Source organism: Hippichthys cyanospilos, chromosome 11 (assembly GCF_059441005.1).
Source record: "Hippichthys cyanospilos isolate Australia breed blue-spotted pipefish chromosome 11, RoL_Hcya_1.0, whole genome shotgun sequence".
Lineage (NCBI taxonomy): Eukaryota > Metazoa > Chordata > Actinopteri > Syngnathiformes > Syngnathidae > Hippichthys > Hippichthys cyanospilos.
This window is the reverse complement of record NC_142379.1, coordinates 8,927,658-8,946,029: the sequence shown is the minus strand read 5'-3', so window position 1 is coordinate 8,946,029 and position 18,372 is coordinate 8,927,658. Positions and strand designations below refer to the sequence as shown.

At 38.8% G+C, this 18,372-nt stretch overlaps 1 protein-coding gene across 1 annotated transcript; it reads right to left on the bottom strand.

Annotated features, from left to right (window-relative positions):
* Positions 1-1,772: 1,772 nt before the first annotated feature.
* Positions 1,773-17,985, bottom strand: lhx1a (LIM homeobox 1a). The gene is made up of 6 exons (XM_088428225.1): positions 17,701-17,985; positions 10,625-11,128; positions 9,263-9,486; positions 8,592-8,875; positions 5,383-5,548; positions 1,773-3,425 (listed from the first exon to the last, which is right to left on the bottom strand). Exons 2-6 carry the CDS (start codon positions 10,792-10,794, stop codon positions 3,046-3,048), a joined length of 1,224 nt encoding a protein of 407 aa, XP_088284351.1. The 5' UTR covers positions 10,795-11,128; positions 17,701-17,985; the 3' UTR covers positions 1,773-3,045.
* Positions 17,986-18,372: the final 387 nt, after the last annotated feature.

Below are 18,372 nucleotides of genomic sequence, written 5' to 3'. Positions count from 1 at the left end.
TATATATATATATATATATATATATATATATATATATATATATATATATATATATATATATATATATATATATATATATATATATATATATATATATATATATATATATATATATATATATATATGTATGTGTGTGTGTGTGTGTGTGTGTGTGTGAGACGCCTTATGAACCACTTTGGATATAATTTTCACTCCTCTAGGTGGCACTGTTGGTTTAAAGGGTTCATGAGGATGAATTTTCCTCTCACTAAGATAAGATGTAACATGTCTTCAGTTTGCTTTTAGCATCTATGTTCATTTTAAATTTGTTTTTGTTATTTTTGCATATCACACTATGTCATGCGATCTACAAATGCTCTCTACGAAATATACCGATTGACCGAGATCGACGCGTTGAGCACCCCTTCGATGAACTCTAACCCATGTTTTTCTGTGTGAGTACCTGTAGAAATAACAAGCAAGCACACATAGTGCAAACTCCATGCAGGAATCTCAGTCAAGATTTGAGCTCCAATACGTGAAGAGTGCTGCCTACACTAAGGTTTAGAGTTAAAAAAATATATATTGCGGCGAGATGCATATGAGTCGAGGCCATCTTACCCAGTAGCAAGTGGTGACTTTTACAACCCAGATGCTGAGTTTTCATTGAAACCCCCTGCCACGGCTGCAATAAAACACATGTACACTAGAGTTTGTGAACATTAGAACATTTGGAGTTACAGTGTTATCAAAAGTAATGCAATGACTTTAATTGTTTTAAGGACATGTTATAGTTTCAAATTATTTCAAGGTCAGTTTGCACCAAGTGTTGATGAGTAATCAATAGGGGATTTAAATTTAAAGCGGCGTGGCCATGGGGGCGGTGAGCCTGCATGGTTCTCAGTGCTCTTGATAGGGAAAAAGTGCAGGGGCTCAGCAGGCTCACTGATATCCTTCCACAGATCCTCCATGACACTTGGTTAAGTCACCAAACCATGATTAATTCATGGTGGATTACAGTCCGAAGAACGGAAGAAAACTGCGATTGTGGGGTTGGTGAGATAAACTTTCCTCTCGGTATGTTCTCCTTTTCCGCAACTGCCCCCACTTGTTTTGATGCAATATTGAATGCATTCTAATCCTTCTGCGAGATATCATGCCTGCGTTTGGATTTTTACTGATTATTATTACTACGGCTGCATTCACAGCCTTGCATTAACAGAACCGCCCCCCAAGCAATCTGACCAAACAACAGGAAGCCTTAGCTGCAGGGAATATACCAAGCAAGATAATAAAAAACATAAAAAGCAGGAGTGTCCCAGTCACCGCAATCATATCATTGTCCTTCACAGTTGCTCATCTAACAGCTTATGATTTGGAAATGACCTCCAGTAAGCTCAAGAAGGAATCAGAACCAAGCAAAAATGATTGGAGGAGAAAAACAGGTTTGTCTGTATAAATTGGGATTTTACTCCCTCTTGTGTTATTGTGAGACAGTTGAGTTTTCACTGCAGGGCGAAAAGGAAAAATGTTTTTGAGTTTCAAATTTAACATAATTATGATTAAATATGGCAAATTGTCACGCAAAAAGAAGGTTAATAAATGTGGGTACTTGTGCCATAACAACAGTTGAATAAATACCTGTAATAAAACAACAAAATACAGTTACTATTTCGAAGCCCTCTGACATGAAATTCAAATCATACATGATTCAAATTTTAAAGAAATAGGATAAACTTAAAATATGCTGTTAGCTATAAAATTATGTGCATTCCAGGAAAGAAAAAAATAGATTTAGTGGCTGAATGTTATGCTTTATTATTTTTCTGATGTTTCAGAGGAGCCCAGTAAGTCAGCTCAAATGTGGCTATAAAAAGCAACATCGGTTTTAAATTCCTCATCCTTGTTCGCAATGGTGAAACATTGAAAGCTCACTGAAATTGAGTCAGAATGTCATAATAACAACTTTATGAAGCAGTCTAGAAAATTCTTAATGAAAGTACTGTTTGCCCATCTTAACACATTCTGACATTCCAAAGTGATGATTTAACAGGCTTTGTGCTATTGTCAGATTTGGCAACTACTTACTGTATGCTCGGTTCATTTTTTAAAACCATTTTCTGTAAACAACATCTTGTACAAACAAGCACAGTGAACCACAACCTGAAGAAAATGTATTTTCTTCATACAATATAAATGAACTCAATACAAAAGTTTGGTTGGTTGCTTGGTACATTTTACATGGACAGGATTCTAAAACATAGTTTTCTGGACTCCTGAACTTTAAATCGATTACGTAAACAATTGACTGTTTTAAGTCCCATTTAGAACCCTAAGTAGAGGATTTTTTTTTTAAATATAAAGTAGACTTGTTTAACATTTCAAGTTCTGCTCCATTTTAAATAAAGGGTTTGTAATCCATAGAGGACATTTTGTTGCGTTTGCCTTTTTAAGGCAGCTTTCCCCAGATTTGAGGAAAATCTGAAACCACAAAACAATGTTACAAAACTCCGCTTGAAGGACCGTATCATTTTCATTGCCTGCAGAAACATGGTGTGGAGGATCCAATATGGTGGGGACTAGAGAGGCAAAGAGAGCTTCCGGGTAAATACGAGGAGTAAATCTAATGCCCGAAACATTAAGCACTGTTCAGCCCGTCTATGCGTCACTTAGTGCACAAACAACCTTTGGCCGAATGGGTTTCTGTTTATAAAGCTATTGATGTCTTTGACGGGAGCTAATGATATTTTCTGTGGTCTGGACATACAAAAGAATCGTAATTTATCTCCTAACAATGATGAATACTTTGTCATGCCAAGCTACCGTCAAACAGCGGGATGGTACCTGCCTCATATGCACATAGAATAATGCAGGCTGCCTGTTCAAAAGTGTCCACTTTTGGGTTAGTCTCATATTAATAAATAATAAATAGGAAATTATACCCAAATAAAAATGTTTTGTGGCATTGCCCTAACCCTGTTGATATCCATGCCTCAGCTACAGCCCGCAACACAATTAAACCCAGCTCCGAAAATTTCAGGATCAAGAGTCCAGTCCCCGAAAGAGCTACCACACAGTGGCTTCGTTCATTTCCGTGGGTGGATGTGACAAATGGTTGTTGTATCCGCTGCCGTTCAGAGACAGTGAGGTAAAGGGTGGGCTCGGGCCAAAAACCTCAGAGGAGATATTGTGCAGAGTTCCTGGGATGCCAGGCTCTGGGCTAGGAGAGTCGCCGGGGTGGTGAGACATAATATCGGAGAAGCGCTGCACTTCGCTGGATGGGTGGTGCCCTGGTAGAGGGTGGTCCATACCGCCAAGGGGTGTACCGGTGGGGCCCGAAGAGGGCACAAAGGGGAGATCGACCGGGGTCTGGGCCTGCGATGACGGTGGCCCCTGAGGAAAGAAGTCATAGTTCCCTCCAGGACCAAAATATTCACTTTGATAATCTGCGGAAAGAAAAAGACATTAGGTTGAAAAACAATTAGCGAGGGGCATTCAAATATTAATTGAATGGGCATATCTTTGAAAGGTTTGGAAACCTGAACCCGTCTGAAATGAATGGTCTCTGTTGTGTCAAACTATGGGAAAATGTCAGAAAATTAGGCTGCTATACTGAATTGTCCTAATCATTTGAGCTTTTGTCCTCAGGTTGGCAGTTCAGAGCTGCTCAGAGGAGGACGAAAACACATCAGGGAATTAATTTATTTATGGCAGGAAAGGAAAGAGAAAGCGGTTCGTGAGCCCCCCACCCCTTCGCTTGCCGCAGTGACTATAAATAAGGTCATTATAAATAGAAATTGTGTAAGTATACCTTAAAATGTACCCGTTTTTAAAATTAACATAGTTTTTATTTTATTTTATTATATTTTTATTTATTTATTTATTATATTTTTTATTTTTATTTTTTTCTAATTTTTATTGGATTAACACAGGTTACTGGTCAGTCTAAAACAGACAAAAATAATTGCATCAAAATGCCTGAAATTAAATATATATATTTCAATCCTTATTGAAACTACAAACATTTTTAACAAACTGGACCTTTTGATTCTCTTTCTATTAACTCATTCCATCACCAAAACATATTTATATCATTACATAGTCCAGACATTCATTCACGAAAGGTTGTTTATTATTTATTTATTTAAATAACAAGGGTAAAGACAGGGCTTGAAATACCAGGCACTGAAATCCCAAACCCAAAGACCCAAAGACATATTTTTATGTCTCTATATAATCCAAACATTCAATCCAAAATACTTATTTACAGAACTTTTCTTTCCAAACAATATTGTAAAGAAGCTGGCGTTGAATGAGTTAAAAAAGAAGCCGACCCCAAAATATTTCTTGACAATAATATCTTCCATGCGTTCTGACTAGTCTAAACGAAGCATTCTGATTAATATTGCGTTTCTGGAATAGGAATTAAGACGAAAAGATTCTTGTTTTTTCAAATGCCCTTCTCAAGGGGACAGCCATTTTGTCACTGTCTGTCATCCAAAAATGACATCACAGTTTCTCCAGTTCACCTGTTTGCTGAGTTAGCTCATATAACATTCACAAGCTGAGCCGTGATTGGTTGTTACCTGAGCCTGGTTCAACTGTTATGTCATTTTCAGTTGACAGTAAGGGGAAAAATGGCAGCCCAAAATATTATATTTTCTGACTTTTTTTTTTTTTTAACAAGAACTATAGATAGATAGCCGTTATTATCGTTACACCTGCAAGTACAAGGCATAACTAACTCAATCAGAAATACTCCCATTATGTTTTATACACTTCTACACATGACTGTTCAGACCAAGAGATTCAATTAATACCGCAAAATTAAATTCAGCCCATATTGCTAAGCCTCTGTAGCAGATGAGTCTTGAGCAAAAATATGGAAAAAATATTTACATGATCTTACATTAACTGTATGTAAAAAAAAAAAAAGGTACATTAGTCCAAAATGTAAAGTACTTTTGGTTAAAAACGTTTTTACATAGCCTATTAGTCAGATAATTGCATATTTATACATGACCTGACAGTAGGTCTTGACTTATTTGAACCATTTTAAAAACCTTTAAAAAAACGAAATGCCATCCTCACACACCCTCTTTAGTGTCCTTATTAGACTACAGTAATAGCGTTAAATTTTTTGGTGATATAATGTTATTTTCTATCATGTTTTCTAGAATTTTTGTAAAGGTTACTGTACATACTCTACCGTAATATACTGCACTGAAGCTTCAGTTGAAAAAAAATGGCAAATCAAAACAAAATCAAAGAAAATTTGCAATACATTATTTTCTAAAATCTTTCAGCCTTAATTTTAGGGGCATGAGGTCATTAAAATATTCAAAATGTCTCAGACTTGCAAAATCCGTATGGAATCTCCCGTGGAGTGAAAGTCAAACGCACCTCCGTAATAAGAGAAAGGTCCGTTCGGGATGAGCTCTCCGGGTTCCAGACGGTCAACCAGCGTCCTCATCCGCCTTGGGCTCCTGAAAAAAGCGTGCCTCCGGGCTCCTAGTGCGCTTAATTGCTTCATACGCCTCTCTTTGGAACGACGGTTCTGGAACCAGACCTGCATGTGCAATTCACACAAAACCAATTAACAAATATTTTGATTGTAGGAAACTAGGAGTGGAGAAGGAGAAAAACGGAATCATATCATATACGCCTCTGATTTTTGCCGTCATTTGTAGTCAGTAAATTAGTAATAGGCAATTTTTTTAACAAGTATTGTTGCCGTTTCCGTCATTGTAATTTGATCATTTAATCACCAAACAAAGCCTTTGAGTTATATTTGCCATGTGGGTTTATGCAAGTTCATTTGTTAAATCTAGAAAGGTCCACGTTGGCGAAGACTGCAACGATGGCGAAATGAAGCCTCATGAATCATTTTTCATTTTTTTTCACTCCTCTAGATGGCAGTCTTGGTTTGAAGATGCAGTGGAAATGTCATCCCTTTTAATGCTACAGTAATGCTATTACTGTATTTTTGTTTTCGTTTTATTGCCTGCTTCATTATTTGCTCAATTATGGAACGTAGACTGTTTTGGGAAGTGAACAGAATAAGACTTTCATTGTGTAGTATTACTATGCATATGACAATAAAACCCATGAATCTTGAATAATGATCTGTAACTTCACAGCATGTTCATGTTAACTCATGATACCAAAGCTTGTTTACTTATTAGTATAAAAAAATAAAAATGAAAACTGTCAGAATTTCAGATTTTGTGCTAATGTTCAATCATTATTTACATTACCGGAGAGGTATTAATTGAACATTAATATGACTGAATGACATGGTGAAGGGAGTTTTTATTAGACTGTGTGACAGAGGGTAAAGATAGCTTCTGTTTTTAATTCTCATAACCACAATTGGGGGTGGGGTTGAACATTTTACAAATTGTTCTTAAGATTCTTCTACATAACTTTTTGTCCACAAATGGAAATATTGCAAAATTAGCAAATGCCATTTCTCTCAAGTATAAATTCGAGCAATTTTCCGAGATTTTTTTTTTTTTTCCACATATACCGACATTTTGGACCAGGAACATTATAATGACTGTTTATGGCCATTTTTGAAGAATTATGATGGCTTGTAAAATATGCATATCCTGAGAATCAATCACTTCAGCATCACTGAACACTGAGCCTATTATTTATACCAGAAACTTATATTTTAGTTGAAGATGCATAAGCGAGCATTTCAAAGTGTACTATTGTTGGAGAACGTGACATGGATTGTCATCAGTTACTTTGCAGGTCTGAAAGAGATTAGCATTCACAATTTTTTTAAGCATAGTTGCAATACTAATCACTCCTTTGTATAACTTTGGTAGAAATTTGTAATGCAAGGCAATGGCATAGCCAGATGTTTTTCTGTAGAGGAGCCAGGTTAACAAGGAGGTCATCATTCCATTCACAAATGTCCCCACAAGATGAGAGGGTAGACATGGAGTATAGTGGCCATGGCCATCCGTGGCCACCACTACGTTTTGCCCCTAGTCTCAGAGCGGAACATACAATCTACTGTACAATTCTCAGTTTATTGTTATATAAAAAGTGGGATCTAGGCTATATCGCGGATCAAAGGACATATAAGGCACTGCATTAAAAAAAGAAAGTTTTGTTAAATGTAAACCTAAGCCTTGTATATAGGCGGCATAATAAAGCCCCCCCTTCCCTGGTGGGCATGGAGGCAGCCAGGTTTTTTCATACAATAGAATGTCTGCAACGTGTGCTTGCAGAAAGCTTTAGGTAAATTCCTCCTGAGTGCCCTCTAGGTGTTGCCATAAGCACGCAATAATTTAAGCAATAAATGTGTTTCTTTCAAATACCTATACATTTAACAATATGTGTAACAATCTTTTTTTCTGCTAGATAACATTTTGTCTGTCTATGAGTCCCTTATATTGCATTTTCTGTAATGTATATTTTAATCCATTTCGTATAATGCCACGCGATAGCCGATAACACAGTGTTTCTCATCGGCCAGGACAGATATTGCATATTATTCTCTCTCTCTTTAATTGGCTCAGTTAACCATTTATACTGCAAAATAATACACACATTCCAAACGTGTAAAATACAAAGAATACATTTATATTTTTTTCACAGTAATTTTGATAAAGGGACGCACATCCCGTTACTGGGTTATTTGACGACATTATTATTGCCCTGGAGCTGTATGTTTTGATTCATCATGATACTTGACATGGAAAAAAAATCGTCATTGCAAACGACCAGCGATTACAAATGTTTATGTAACTTTTTAAATGTCATTGAAACTAGTGTCTTTCCTGCAAAGAGGAAACGTGCTGTGATGAAGTCTGTCTCCAAAACGTTTACAACCTTATTTCACTGGAAGGACATTTGACACGTTAATATCAATCCAACACCAAAACAACAAACGTGTTGTAAAAAAAATATAAATATATAATAATCATAAAAAACGCTATTAAAAGAATAGCATTCAAAACAGAGCATCTGTTGCTTCGGTTTCACTGAAGGTGCAACCTATTGGATTCACAGCATGGTTAAATATGGTCGCAAAACGTCAGAGCAGCTGTGTTATGCCAAAACTCCCAGCGATTTCAGCAGGCCGCTGCCAGTTGGCAACTTTGCCCAGCAATTTGCGCCAGAAATTAAAATAAAAAAATAAAAAAATACCGCTTTGCAATCAAGCGCACCAAGCCGCCACTTAGCTTTAATGAAACCCACGTGACAGGCAGTTTAATGGAATAGGCTGTTTGTAAGGGGGAAAGGGGACAAAGGAGAAGTGTGGGGGCTGTGGAATTTTGCGTGATTGGAAGGCTTGTGCAGTCACGCCAGTTTGGCGGCTTGGTTTGACACCTTTCCATAAACTGTTGCATCACACCTATTAATGAGCGCGTAACACATAAGCCCACCCTTCAAGGCTGACTACCCGCCGATTTTATTTCCATAATGTTTGATGCAAAGCTTTTCGGACGACCTTGTTATTTTTCGTTAGTGCTGAACCAATAGATACTGCTGTCCCAATTCTTTCCTTGCAGTCACATCAAAAACACAAAAATACAATTGATTTTTGTCATCTTGTAAAAGTGCAAATGATCAAACGATCCGTTTTCTTTTACCTGGATGACCCTCATGTTAAGACCAGTCTCCTGTGCCAGTTGCTCCCTGATGTGTCTGGTAGGTTTAGGGGTCGCAGCAAACGCCGCCTTTAGCGTCTCCAGCTGTTTGGCCTTTATAGTTGTCCTCGGGCCTCGCCGCTTGCCGCCCAGATTCTGGTCGTCGTTCTCGTTATTTACAGTTTCCTTATCCGAGAGGGCGGCTATCTCGGTTTCTTTAAGAACCACGTCGTCCTGGAGGGGGTCTTGGGAATCCGGCGATAAACTGGGATCGCTGCATGCCGTTACTAAAATATAAAAGTGAAATGAGAGCTGAAATGACGCGAAACGTGCGCGCGTGTGTGCATTCAATGAGTTAATCAAAGCAAGAGAAATATGTATATAAATCTTGAAAAAAAAACTAATTTAAGAGGCAAATTGGTGGAATAAACCAATTGCCAAATATAGATGTTATTTGTTTCACGATATTTCCTCAAACATTCCAAAAAAATAGGTATAGACCGTTATTAAACCCAAATGATTTATTAAACGCTACCCCTTGTCAAATAAAAATTGAATAAATTCAACCAGCATTTTTTTCAGTGCAGATGCGTCAATCACACCAATCACGTGAATTTATCGCGTCTCTTGAACACACACCACAGAAAAACATGGCATACACGCGTACTCCTTACCTGATAGGAGGTTTGTGTCTTTTACACTGCTGTTGCTTATGTAATCATCTTTGCATACGAATTTGTTTTCATCGATGATGTAGAGCTCTTCGCCGGTGGAGAGCTGCTTATTGCACATCATGCACGTGAAGCAGTTGAGATGAAATACTTTGCTTCGAGCCCTCCGGACCAAGTCGTTGGGTGAGATGCCCTGCGAACACCCGCCACACTTGGTGCCGAACCGCCTGGACAAGAAAAATAAGCTTGCGTTATTGCTGACGTATCATCTTAAATTGCATTTAAATTATATGTTAGCATTTTAGTTTTTGGCGCTTGAAAGGAGACCCAGAGCGATCACATTCGACCAGTATTTTGATCTGTACAAATCATGATATAAAATACGGTATATGTTAAGAATAATTTTGTAGCACACTGGGCTGTATCTAATGTTACCTATTTTAAAGACTCAACTCCGCAACATTATCGGCATTTTTTTATAACGGCGTCAAATGCTGGATTGTGAAATCGCGTGATTATACAAATAAATTCACATCCAGAGAAGTCCATAAAGTATACATCTTTGTGTATTGGCTGCCGCCTTGTTTGTGGACCTGAATATTTTCAAACAGTTTGCTATTTCAAATCCACTTATCACGTCGCGGCCGAACTGAGCAAACACACCCGGTTTGATCCTTGGCGCTACACGCGGCGTGTTTGTTTTAGGTGTGATTTCCTCCATTTCCCAACAAGCCTCCCTGCTGAGTCAACGTACACGCGCGTAATGGTTCAGATGTTTTGCATGAGAATCCAAATTAGGAAGCATTTAAATACTCCCCCCCTACTCTAAGCTTTTTATTTGTCTTGCAATCATTCAAACTTGGCCTTCACTCATCTGCTTTGCGTTTAATGTATTAAAAATATTGAATATTATTTTCTTTTATAGATAGATAGATAGATAGATAGATAGATAGATAGATAGATAGATAGATAGATAGATAGATAGATAGATAGATAGATAGATAGATAGATAGATAGATAGATAGATAGATAGATAGATAGATAGATAGATAAAGTGTTGCCTTTTCTTGTTTGTTTTACGTTTCTTTGCCCTGCAAGTCATATATATATATTTTTTTATTTCAAACTCTATTAGTATAACATAGTAATAACACAATTGTAACATAACATTAATAAGATGGAAAAACAAGTCTTGCGGCATTATTAAAAAAATAATTGTATATTTTCCCAAGTAACAATAAGAATGTTTCCTATTTATTGATTGAAATCATTTGAAGGGGTTCCTATTTTTTCGGGGGGGGGGGGATATGGCACAATACAATTTAATAGTCACACGTGTTGCTAAAATCATTCGGTGTAGCTTACCTAAAGAAGTCATTTTTGCAGTATAGTCTCCCCTCTCGAGAAAAACATTTTTCTGTCAAATTGCATTTGCACTCGCAGCACTGGACGCACTTGACGTGCCAGGCTCGGTCCAACACATTGAGCAGAAAGCGGTCCAGGATAGGCCTTTCGCACCCGGCGCAGTGCACCATGGCTTTGGCTGACTTACAAGTCCAATAATGGTGCTCACACACGACACTTCAGCAATACAGGCCAAGCTTTGGCCGGCTTATTAGCTCTGTCATGCGCCTGGGGCTGGCACCCCGCGCGCGCTCGATCCGGTGTCACCACTGATTTCTTCCTGCATGCGTAAAAAAGCTTTAGCGTCCAAAATACAGAAAAGAATGGATATCGTTTGCGCTGTAGCTCATTGAGGGGGTAAGAAACACTCCTTCATTGGATCCGGAGGAAACCTAAAAGTGTAGATTTCGGCGCCTGGCTCAGAATAGCAGTGTAGCCGGGTGCACTGGACCTGCTTCGGCTCATCTGCTGAAACAGACGCGAAACGGTCAGTGGACCAGTAGACCTATTGATTAAAAAAAAGAAAAAAATCAAAATGCTGATATGTCACGCAATCAAAATAAATCAATGTCCACTGGCATGGTCGCGTATCCGCTGCAAAAAGATCCTTTGTGTTCTGTTAGTTAGCTAAGATGCGCTGCAGGTGACTCCGGTCAGTCTGCAAAAAGCATGCAGTCTCCTTGTCCGCGCGTCTATGTTGCGATGCCATAGATCTGAAATGCAATGCCTACCTCCGGAAACTCCGACTGGACCATATTCCCAGCCCTCTGGCGTCATTCATCGACTGGACCAATCAGCGTAGCGTCATACCAGTAAGCATCCAGCAGCTCCACCTTAACTCAACAAGCTGTGGCTGCTATTCAAGCATCCCGTCACCAAGTATCCCCACAAACTCATCATATGTTAGTGAAAGTGTATGAAGGGAGCAGAGGCGGCTGAGGGCGAGCCGCCATGATGCGAAGAAGGTGACTCGATTCGGCTTTTGAATATGTTGTCCTCTGGGCGAGGGGGGACTTGGAGGAACATGAGCAGGTAGAGTCTACATGATCCGGGAGCGGAGGTGCATGTTGCATGTTTGATTTATTCACGTAAAATTGATACACACAATATATCACGGGTTAAAATAAACAATTGCGGGTCATAAAAGGTCCCATTGGATCCATTTGATTCAACCTTTTTTTGGTTCATTAACAACTCAATTGTTTTTATGTACTATACAAATCGACCCAATTTTTAGTGCAAAACAATCTCGAAAGCAGGCTCCAATTGATTATTGGGCTCTTTTTTTAAGCCTCAACTAAATTTATAGCTGCCATTGTCAATTGGATTAGAAATAACCCAAATATGGCTACAACTAACAACCGACCCAGTATTTGCAGCAATTTGGTCCAATTTTCCATATCTGGGTCTTTTCTTGCACAGACACCGCATTTGTGTGGGGTGTTTTATTTAAAATAACGCGGAAAATTGAATCAAACCGGCACAATTATCGGGTCAGCCCCTATTCGCCATAATTTGGTTATTTTTTTAACCCAAGTATCTTTAAAAAGAAAATAAACAATTTGCTGAGGTCTGGTGAGACTTTTTTCCCATTGTATTTTTCTTTATTCAGTTTAGCAGGGACTTGAAAACTTCTGCAATTCACCACCGAAACCTTAATCTATACTTTTAAATTAAGTCTTTAACTGCCGGTCATTTTTTGAGTCTAAATAATCTTTTTAATTCATTTCATTTGTAATTTTATACTAGCCTACAAATCTTTCCAAACTAATTTACAAGGACAATGCATATACATTTTACAGTGTAAAAACAGTGGGGACAAAATTAAACAAATTATGGGTCAAAATAGTGCTGTGCCAATAGTTGGGTCAAGATGACTCAACTTTCTGACTTGTTTTATACAAAACTACAATTTTTTAGGTGTCCTCTGCGAAACGATAATTTTTAGGTTGTTTTGAGCAATACAAAAAAGAAAGTTTAGGCCATCCTTTGACCCACAGGGCATTTTTTAACTCAGCTGTTTTTATGGTGTAAAATCAAACTCCAATATAGTGTAGGCAAACGTTTTGGGGGGTGAAAATAACGTAGCAAGATCGCACGAAGTCCATCGTCAAAAAAGCGACACTGAGCCGCATTTATCAACTCAAGCCCTGCAGCATCCCTCTACATATGAGCTACTTCTCATGCAAACCTCCCTCCCTTTCCAGTCCTGCTGCCTCCCGGCGCCTTGGGAGCACCCCCTTTTACCAAGACATGTGTTAAAGGGCTGATGGAAAAGAAGGCCGATAAGGCTTAAAACATTCATTATTCTTGTCGCTGCTCAATGACGGCCAAGCAGCGAGAACTATTTTGGAATACTTCTTATAAGCCCTACTACCATATTCCAGACGTTGGTCTTGCACCAGGAACAACTCGTAAGCATGTAAACAACACAATATGCAGGCCTATTTGTAAACCTAAAATAATCTCTGACTGATTTAGAACCCCAGAGCCAAACGCGAAGATGCATAAGAGTTACAAATAGAATCAAATCAAAATGGATGAAAACGCTTTAGATATCAGTACTATCCTCGGGAAATGTCCTTTAAAAATAAACAAATACATAATAATAATAATAATAATAATAATAATAATAATAATAATAATAATAATAATAATAATAATAATAATAATAATAATAATAATAATAATAATAAAGGGAGGAGGATAATTAGAATCCCCAATGCCCGCAAAATTAATTGGTCGGATAGTTCTTTTTTTCTAGAGCTTCTAAATTCCTTTGGTTTCTGTTTTTACAGTAATAATTGTAGTGCAAAATTGCTTAGAACTTGGGTCACACCGTTGTAAAGCACGAGCCCGGGAGATTTAGTGTTTATGAAGTGCAGACAAGTGAACTGGCACACGGCGAGATAATTAATCTGAGATAATGAATGAGACGGTGAAGATGCATGCAATCATGAATTCTTATGACACGTTTATTTGTCTCTCGCCTGCTTCCCCGGGCTCACTTTCGAGATCAAAATCATACCACGATAGAGCGACAAGCAATGGAGGGAGTTCGTGCATGTGGTATCCGCAAATATGTGGGAAATACAATTGAACTGATTTTGTATTTTTCCTCAGCAGGTTGAGAAAACCATGTCAGTGTCTTCACAAATTTGTGCTCGGGACCGGAGGTGCAGGAACATTAAGAACGTGTTTTTAAAGGAAGGAAACAAAAACACGATCGTGTTTCATTTTATTCCGCTATTTAATAGTCAACATCAGTAATATATCAGTACATTAAGTGAAAATGTTAATTCAATTTCCTTCTATTTTAGAATCCATTAAAGCGTGCAGTTTTTCCTCTCGTCATGCACGCCCTTGCCGAAAACGACTGAAATCGTCGTTGTTTTTAACTTTTCTTTTTGTCCTTCTTGGAAAGGAGATGTCCGTAAAAATATTTCGGTTATGGAAGTATACTATCGCACCGGCGTATGCTCCTTTCTTCTCTCTCTCTCTCTCTCTCTCTCTCTCATCCATCATGGGCCGCGATGCTCACCCAGAAAAAAAGGCCACATCAGCTGAGTCGTTTGGGGGTCAGTCAGTCTGTAATTGAGCAAGCGACAAGACTGCAGAGGAGACAGCAAAGTATGCAGAGTCTCTCAATCGACCCCTCCCATCCGTTTGCCCCCACTTCTGTGGATCACCAGTCAAACATATGCTATATTGAGTCCACAGTAACTCTACGCAAACATTTTCTAGACTGCATGTCCGCCTCGGTCTGCACTGAGAGAAATCCAATGGGATTTATAAACCGTCTATGCCTACAGCTGTCCTCTCCGAATCCACAGTCAGACCCCCCTTTCCCCCTTCTCACACACACTTGAACCCATATTCAAAGGTTGCCGCGACGAGGCTGCACGGCGACCCTCTCTACAGAGGGCGAATACAATCCGCCCAAAAAGAGGAGACAATATATTTTTGAAATTCAACTTTCAAAAATAAGACTGCGTATTGCATTTGTTCAGTGTAGCACCACTGGGTCATTTAGGTATTCATTACTGTTTCTTTATTGGTACTGGTAGATAATATAGTACTTTAATGTGTCAACCTAACCATAATCCAATTTGGTGGCGATATAGACCCATTTCATAATGGATGGAGGCTGGTTCTATAGAACCAATGGATGTTATTAGGCTAGTTCGAAGTGATTCTTCTGCATAATGCCACTGTGTAAAACCTCTATTATGATGATTATTATTGTTATTATTATTATTGTTGTTACTCTTATTATTATTGTCGTTGTTGTTCTTGTTGCTTGTATTACGAGTATTTATTTATTTAGTTGTGTGTTCATTTTTATTACAGTATACAGTATAACGCCCACCACCAAATTAATTTTGAATGAATGGAATAAATCCCGTACAAATTTGACTGACCATTTTGATGCTTTTGAATATTTATTCCGATCCACAAAATGTCACCAACTAATTGAAAGATTGAGTGATTGATTGATTGATTTTGTACTCTAAAAGCAGTTGGGTAAAAAAAAAAAAGACCCAATTTTGGGTCAGAAAGGATTCAAACCAATGTTGTGTTCAATTTAACACACCTTTCTGGGTTGTTCTATACAAAACACCTCAGTCGTGTTATTTGTACAAAATGATGCATTTTGGTGGTTGTTTTGTGTAAAACTACCCGGAAATTTCAATCAAATCGACCCAAATATAGGACCATTCCCCTTTTGACCCATAATTGGATTATTTTTAACCCAACTGGTTTTAGAATGCTCCTTATAGAGCATATTCATATATTAATGGCAAATCGAGAAAGCTCACGATGTATCCACAGAATGCTCCAGGCATGTGCACGAGACTCTTAACGAAAGCAGAATAGTAAAAAAAATACTTAAACTGCTGCAATAAATCCTCATATCACGCTGCAAAACTACCGAAAGCCATATTTGTGCAATACGAAATAATCCAAACTCAAACAGGAACGACATCACACGATGCGTCTACGAAAAGCTTACTTTAGATTAATGACATGCTTATTCTGCAGTCGAGGGTTAAAGGGCTAGGATCACCAATGATTATAATAAAATGTGTGGCGATAAGCAAGCCCTTTTGAGATATTATCGCCCGCTGGCCAATGCTCAGGGGACGAGCTGCATGTCTGTAGAGCTGCAGATAGATGCAGCTTTACTGCAGCGACCGCAGCAGATTTCTGCGCTCTGACATGAAAGCCCAAGCAGGGAGACAGCGAGAGCTGGTCGCTGCTGATACCTGCGTTCAATCATACGGCATAAAAGAAGGGGGGGGGGGGGGGGGGGGGGGTACGTGTAAAAATGTTGCTATAGTTTACCTCCGATTTGTATATTGTAAAAAGTCACTGTCGATAACTATAAGCGTTTGAGAATCAGATCAATCGGATGAGGGAAATTTGCGAGAAACACAATTTGTGAAATAATTGGATAATAATTTAAATCGAATACATACGCCAAGTAGCAATTGAAACACTGTTTGTATTAGACAAAGTTTTTCCTGCTTGCGTTTCTTTGAGGGAATGATTTAAAACTCGGAGAATACTTAAAAAAAGAAAGATTAACATGAAAAATGACCAACTTGTGCTTTACAAATTTGTTGCAAAACACCCATTCACTCATTTCCCGGTACATCTGAAATTTGGTGGCTGACAATATCAGGCCATGCACTGTTTTATTATTACAAATGTCTAGTTACATATTGAAATATAAATCGATTCCCACCGATATTGTGTGGGATGTACCTGATGTTCTACCAAATTTCATAGGCACTATTACAAAAAGTCAACTAAATAGTTAGAGCTGATAGTGTGAATTTTCGACTATTGAGCAGGCTATTTAATAATATAATTATACGGCACGGTATTTTCCAAATATCCGCAGTCTAGACAATAAATTATCCCAGGTGCGCAGTGCATATTTTACAGAAACGTGTCACAAATCTTCTGAAGCATGAATCCCGTTACAATTTTCGCCAATAAAGCCCGCATAATTCAATACGCCTGCAACTCGCATAATAATTGACCGTCCTTCATTCATCAGTTAAAAAAGAAAAAGAAACTGTGCAGTCCCGAATGTCTGGGTGCGGAAAAAAACCCCGAGAGGATATGAAGCAGGAGGAAGAAGTAATGAAATGAGTGAAGCCATGCAGTGTGCTGGCTGTGCCTCGTCCGATGCAGCTCTATCCATCTTCATTGAGCTTTTGTGTGCGTAAAAAGCAAAGGCGCGCATAAGGTAAAGCTCGAATCAAAGCCGCGGCTTTAGGTTTATATGCAATAGATCAGCAGGCTGGCAAAGCTTTATTTTCGTCAGGAGGGAGATATTTTACCCCTGTCTTACGGTTTTATGTTGGAGAGGTGTCACCCAGGGGAAATAGATGGCTAATGCATAGGCAAAGCCCGGATCGCTGCACGTCGTGTGTGTGTGCGTGTGATTGTGTGAGTGTGGGGAGGGGGGGGCGTGCTGGCCCATCATTGGGACTGAGCAATGACTTGTATCAGTATCAGTGCCCTAACTCTACTTCAACTCGTAGTATCTTTTGCATCAACACTCACAATAGGTAAACGAAACAAAACTACATCAAAACAATTGGAGAGTCATTCTAGAAGTCTTAATTGATTTAGAAAAAATGACACGTTGGAGGCTACTTCATCCCAAATGCGCTGTTTATGAGCTCAACGTCAAGATCATTCATCATTTTTTTTCTTTTCGAGTAATAATCACATTCACAGTTTTACAACACCTAGAATAAACGATCAGCTGGTTGATACAGTAAAATGGAATCCTACATTCATCACAGAGGACATTGTTTAAATGTAAAAATTGCATGACCATATTTTTAGAGAGGCAGCTCAAGATAGTTTCCACACAGCGCAATAGGATTTAGACCACACAGCAGGACCTTGACCCCTTTGCCGGGGGTTGAAAGGCAAAACCCGCTTGTTGGCTTTGCCCATGTCTTCCAGGCAAATTCCTCAAATCTCAATATCTTTATGAGTCTGCATCTGCTTACCGAATTTGGTGGAGTAGGACCCAAATCCTCAATATGGGATTGGTAGTCATGTCCCTAGTCTCTTGGCCCGACATGCTCAGGATGTAAAGTGGCCGTCAATGCCACGACCCCCTGGTCGAGAAGACTCAGCGGATTTGGATATAATGACATTGCTGTCGCTATTAAGATTCACATTTACCATTGCACCACATGCCCCCGTTTTCCTTTGTCCTTGCCCCTGTGTCAAAAGCTTCAAAGTCTCACTATCTGCGCTGATATTCAAACAGTCAAATCATTTTGTCTGACTGAAATTTTGCAACCGCTTTACTGTAAAGGATAAAAGAGATCTTTATATGCACATGAAAAAAAAAATCATTGAAAGAAACCCCTGTAAACAATCACGAAACGTTTGGCTGCAAATATACATTTCCATTTACAAGTTTGCAGAAATAGCACACTTTTTCTCACAGACTTGAAAATATATACAGCACAAAAATGACTTGTCGGTTTCAATCCGTCTCCCTCCTGTTCTCAATGTCTCACAAGTGCACATATTCCCCTCGTTACTTTCTTTTCTGCCATTCAGTCCTGTGACTGTAGGCGGCAGGCCAAATTGTTCCTCTCCCAGTGTCAAGGCTGCGTGGAGGGGATGAGACTATGAGAGCAGCCCATGTGGCTGACTGATGGCTCCAT

Excerpts from the sequence above, each read along its gene's own strand:
- lhx1a (XM_088428225.1), bottom strand. The coding sequence starts at position 10,794 with ATGGTGCACTGCGCCGGGTGCGAAAGGCCTATCCTGGACCGCTTTCTG. Across the intron at positions 5,549-8,591 it reads TTAACATGAGGGTCATCCAG|GTCTGGTTCCAGAACCGTCG; the intron begins GTAAAAGAAAAC and ends TTGCACATGCAG. Across the intron at positions 3,426-5,382 it reads ACCTTTCTCTTATTACGGAG|ATTATCAAAGTGAATATTTT; the intron begins GTGCGTTTGACT and ends TTCTTTCCGCAG.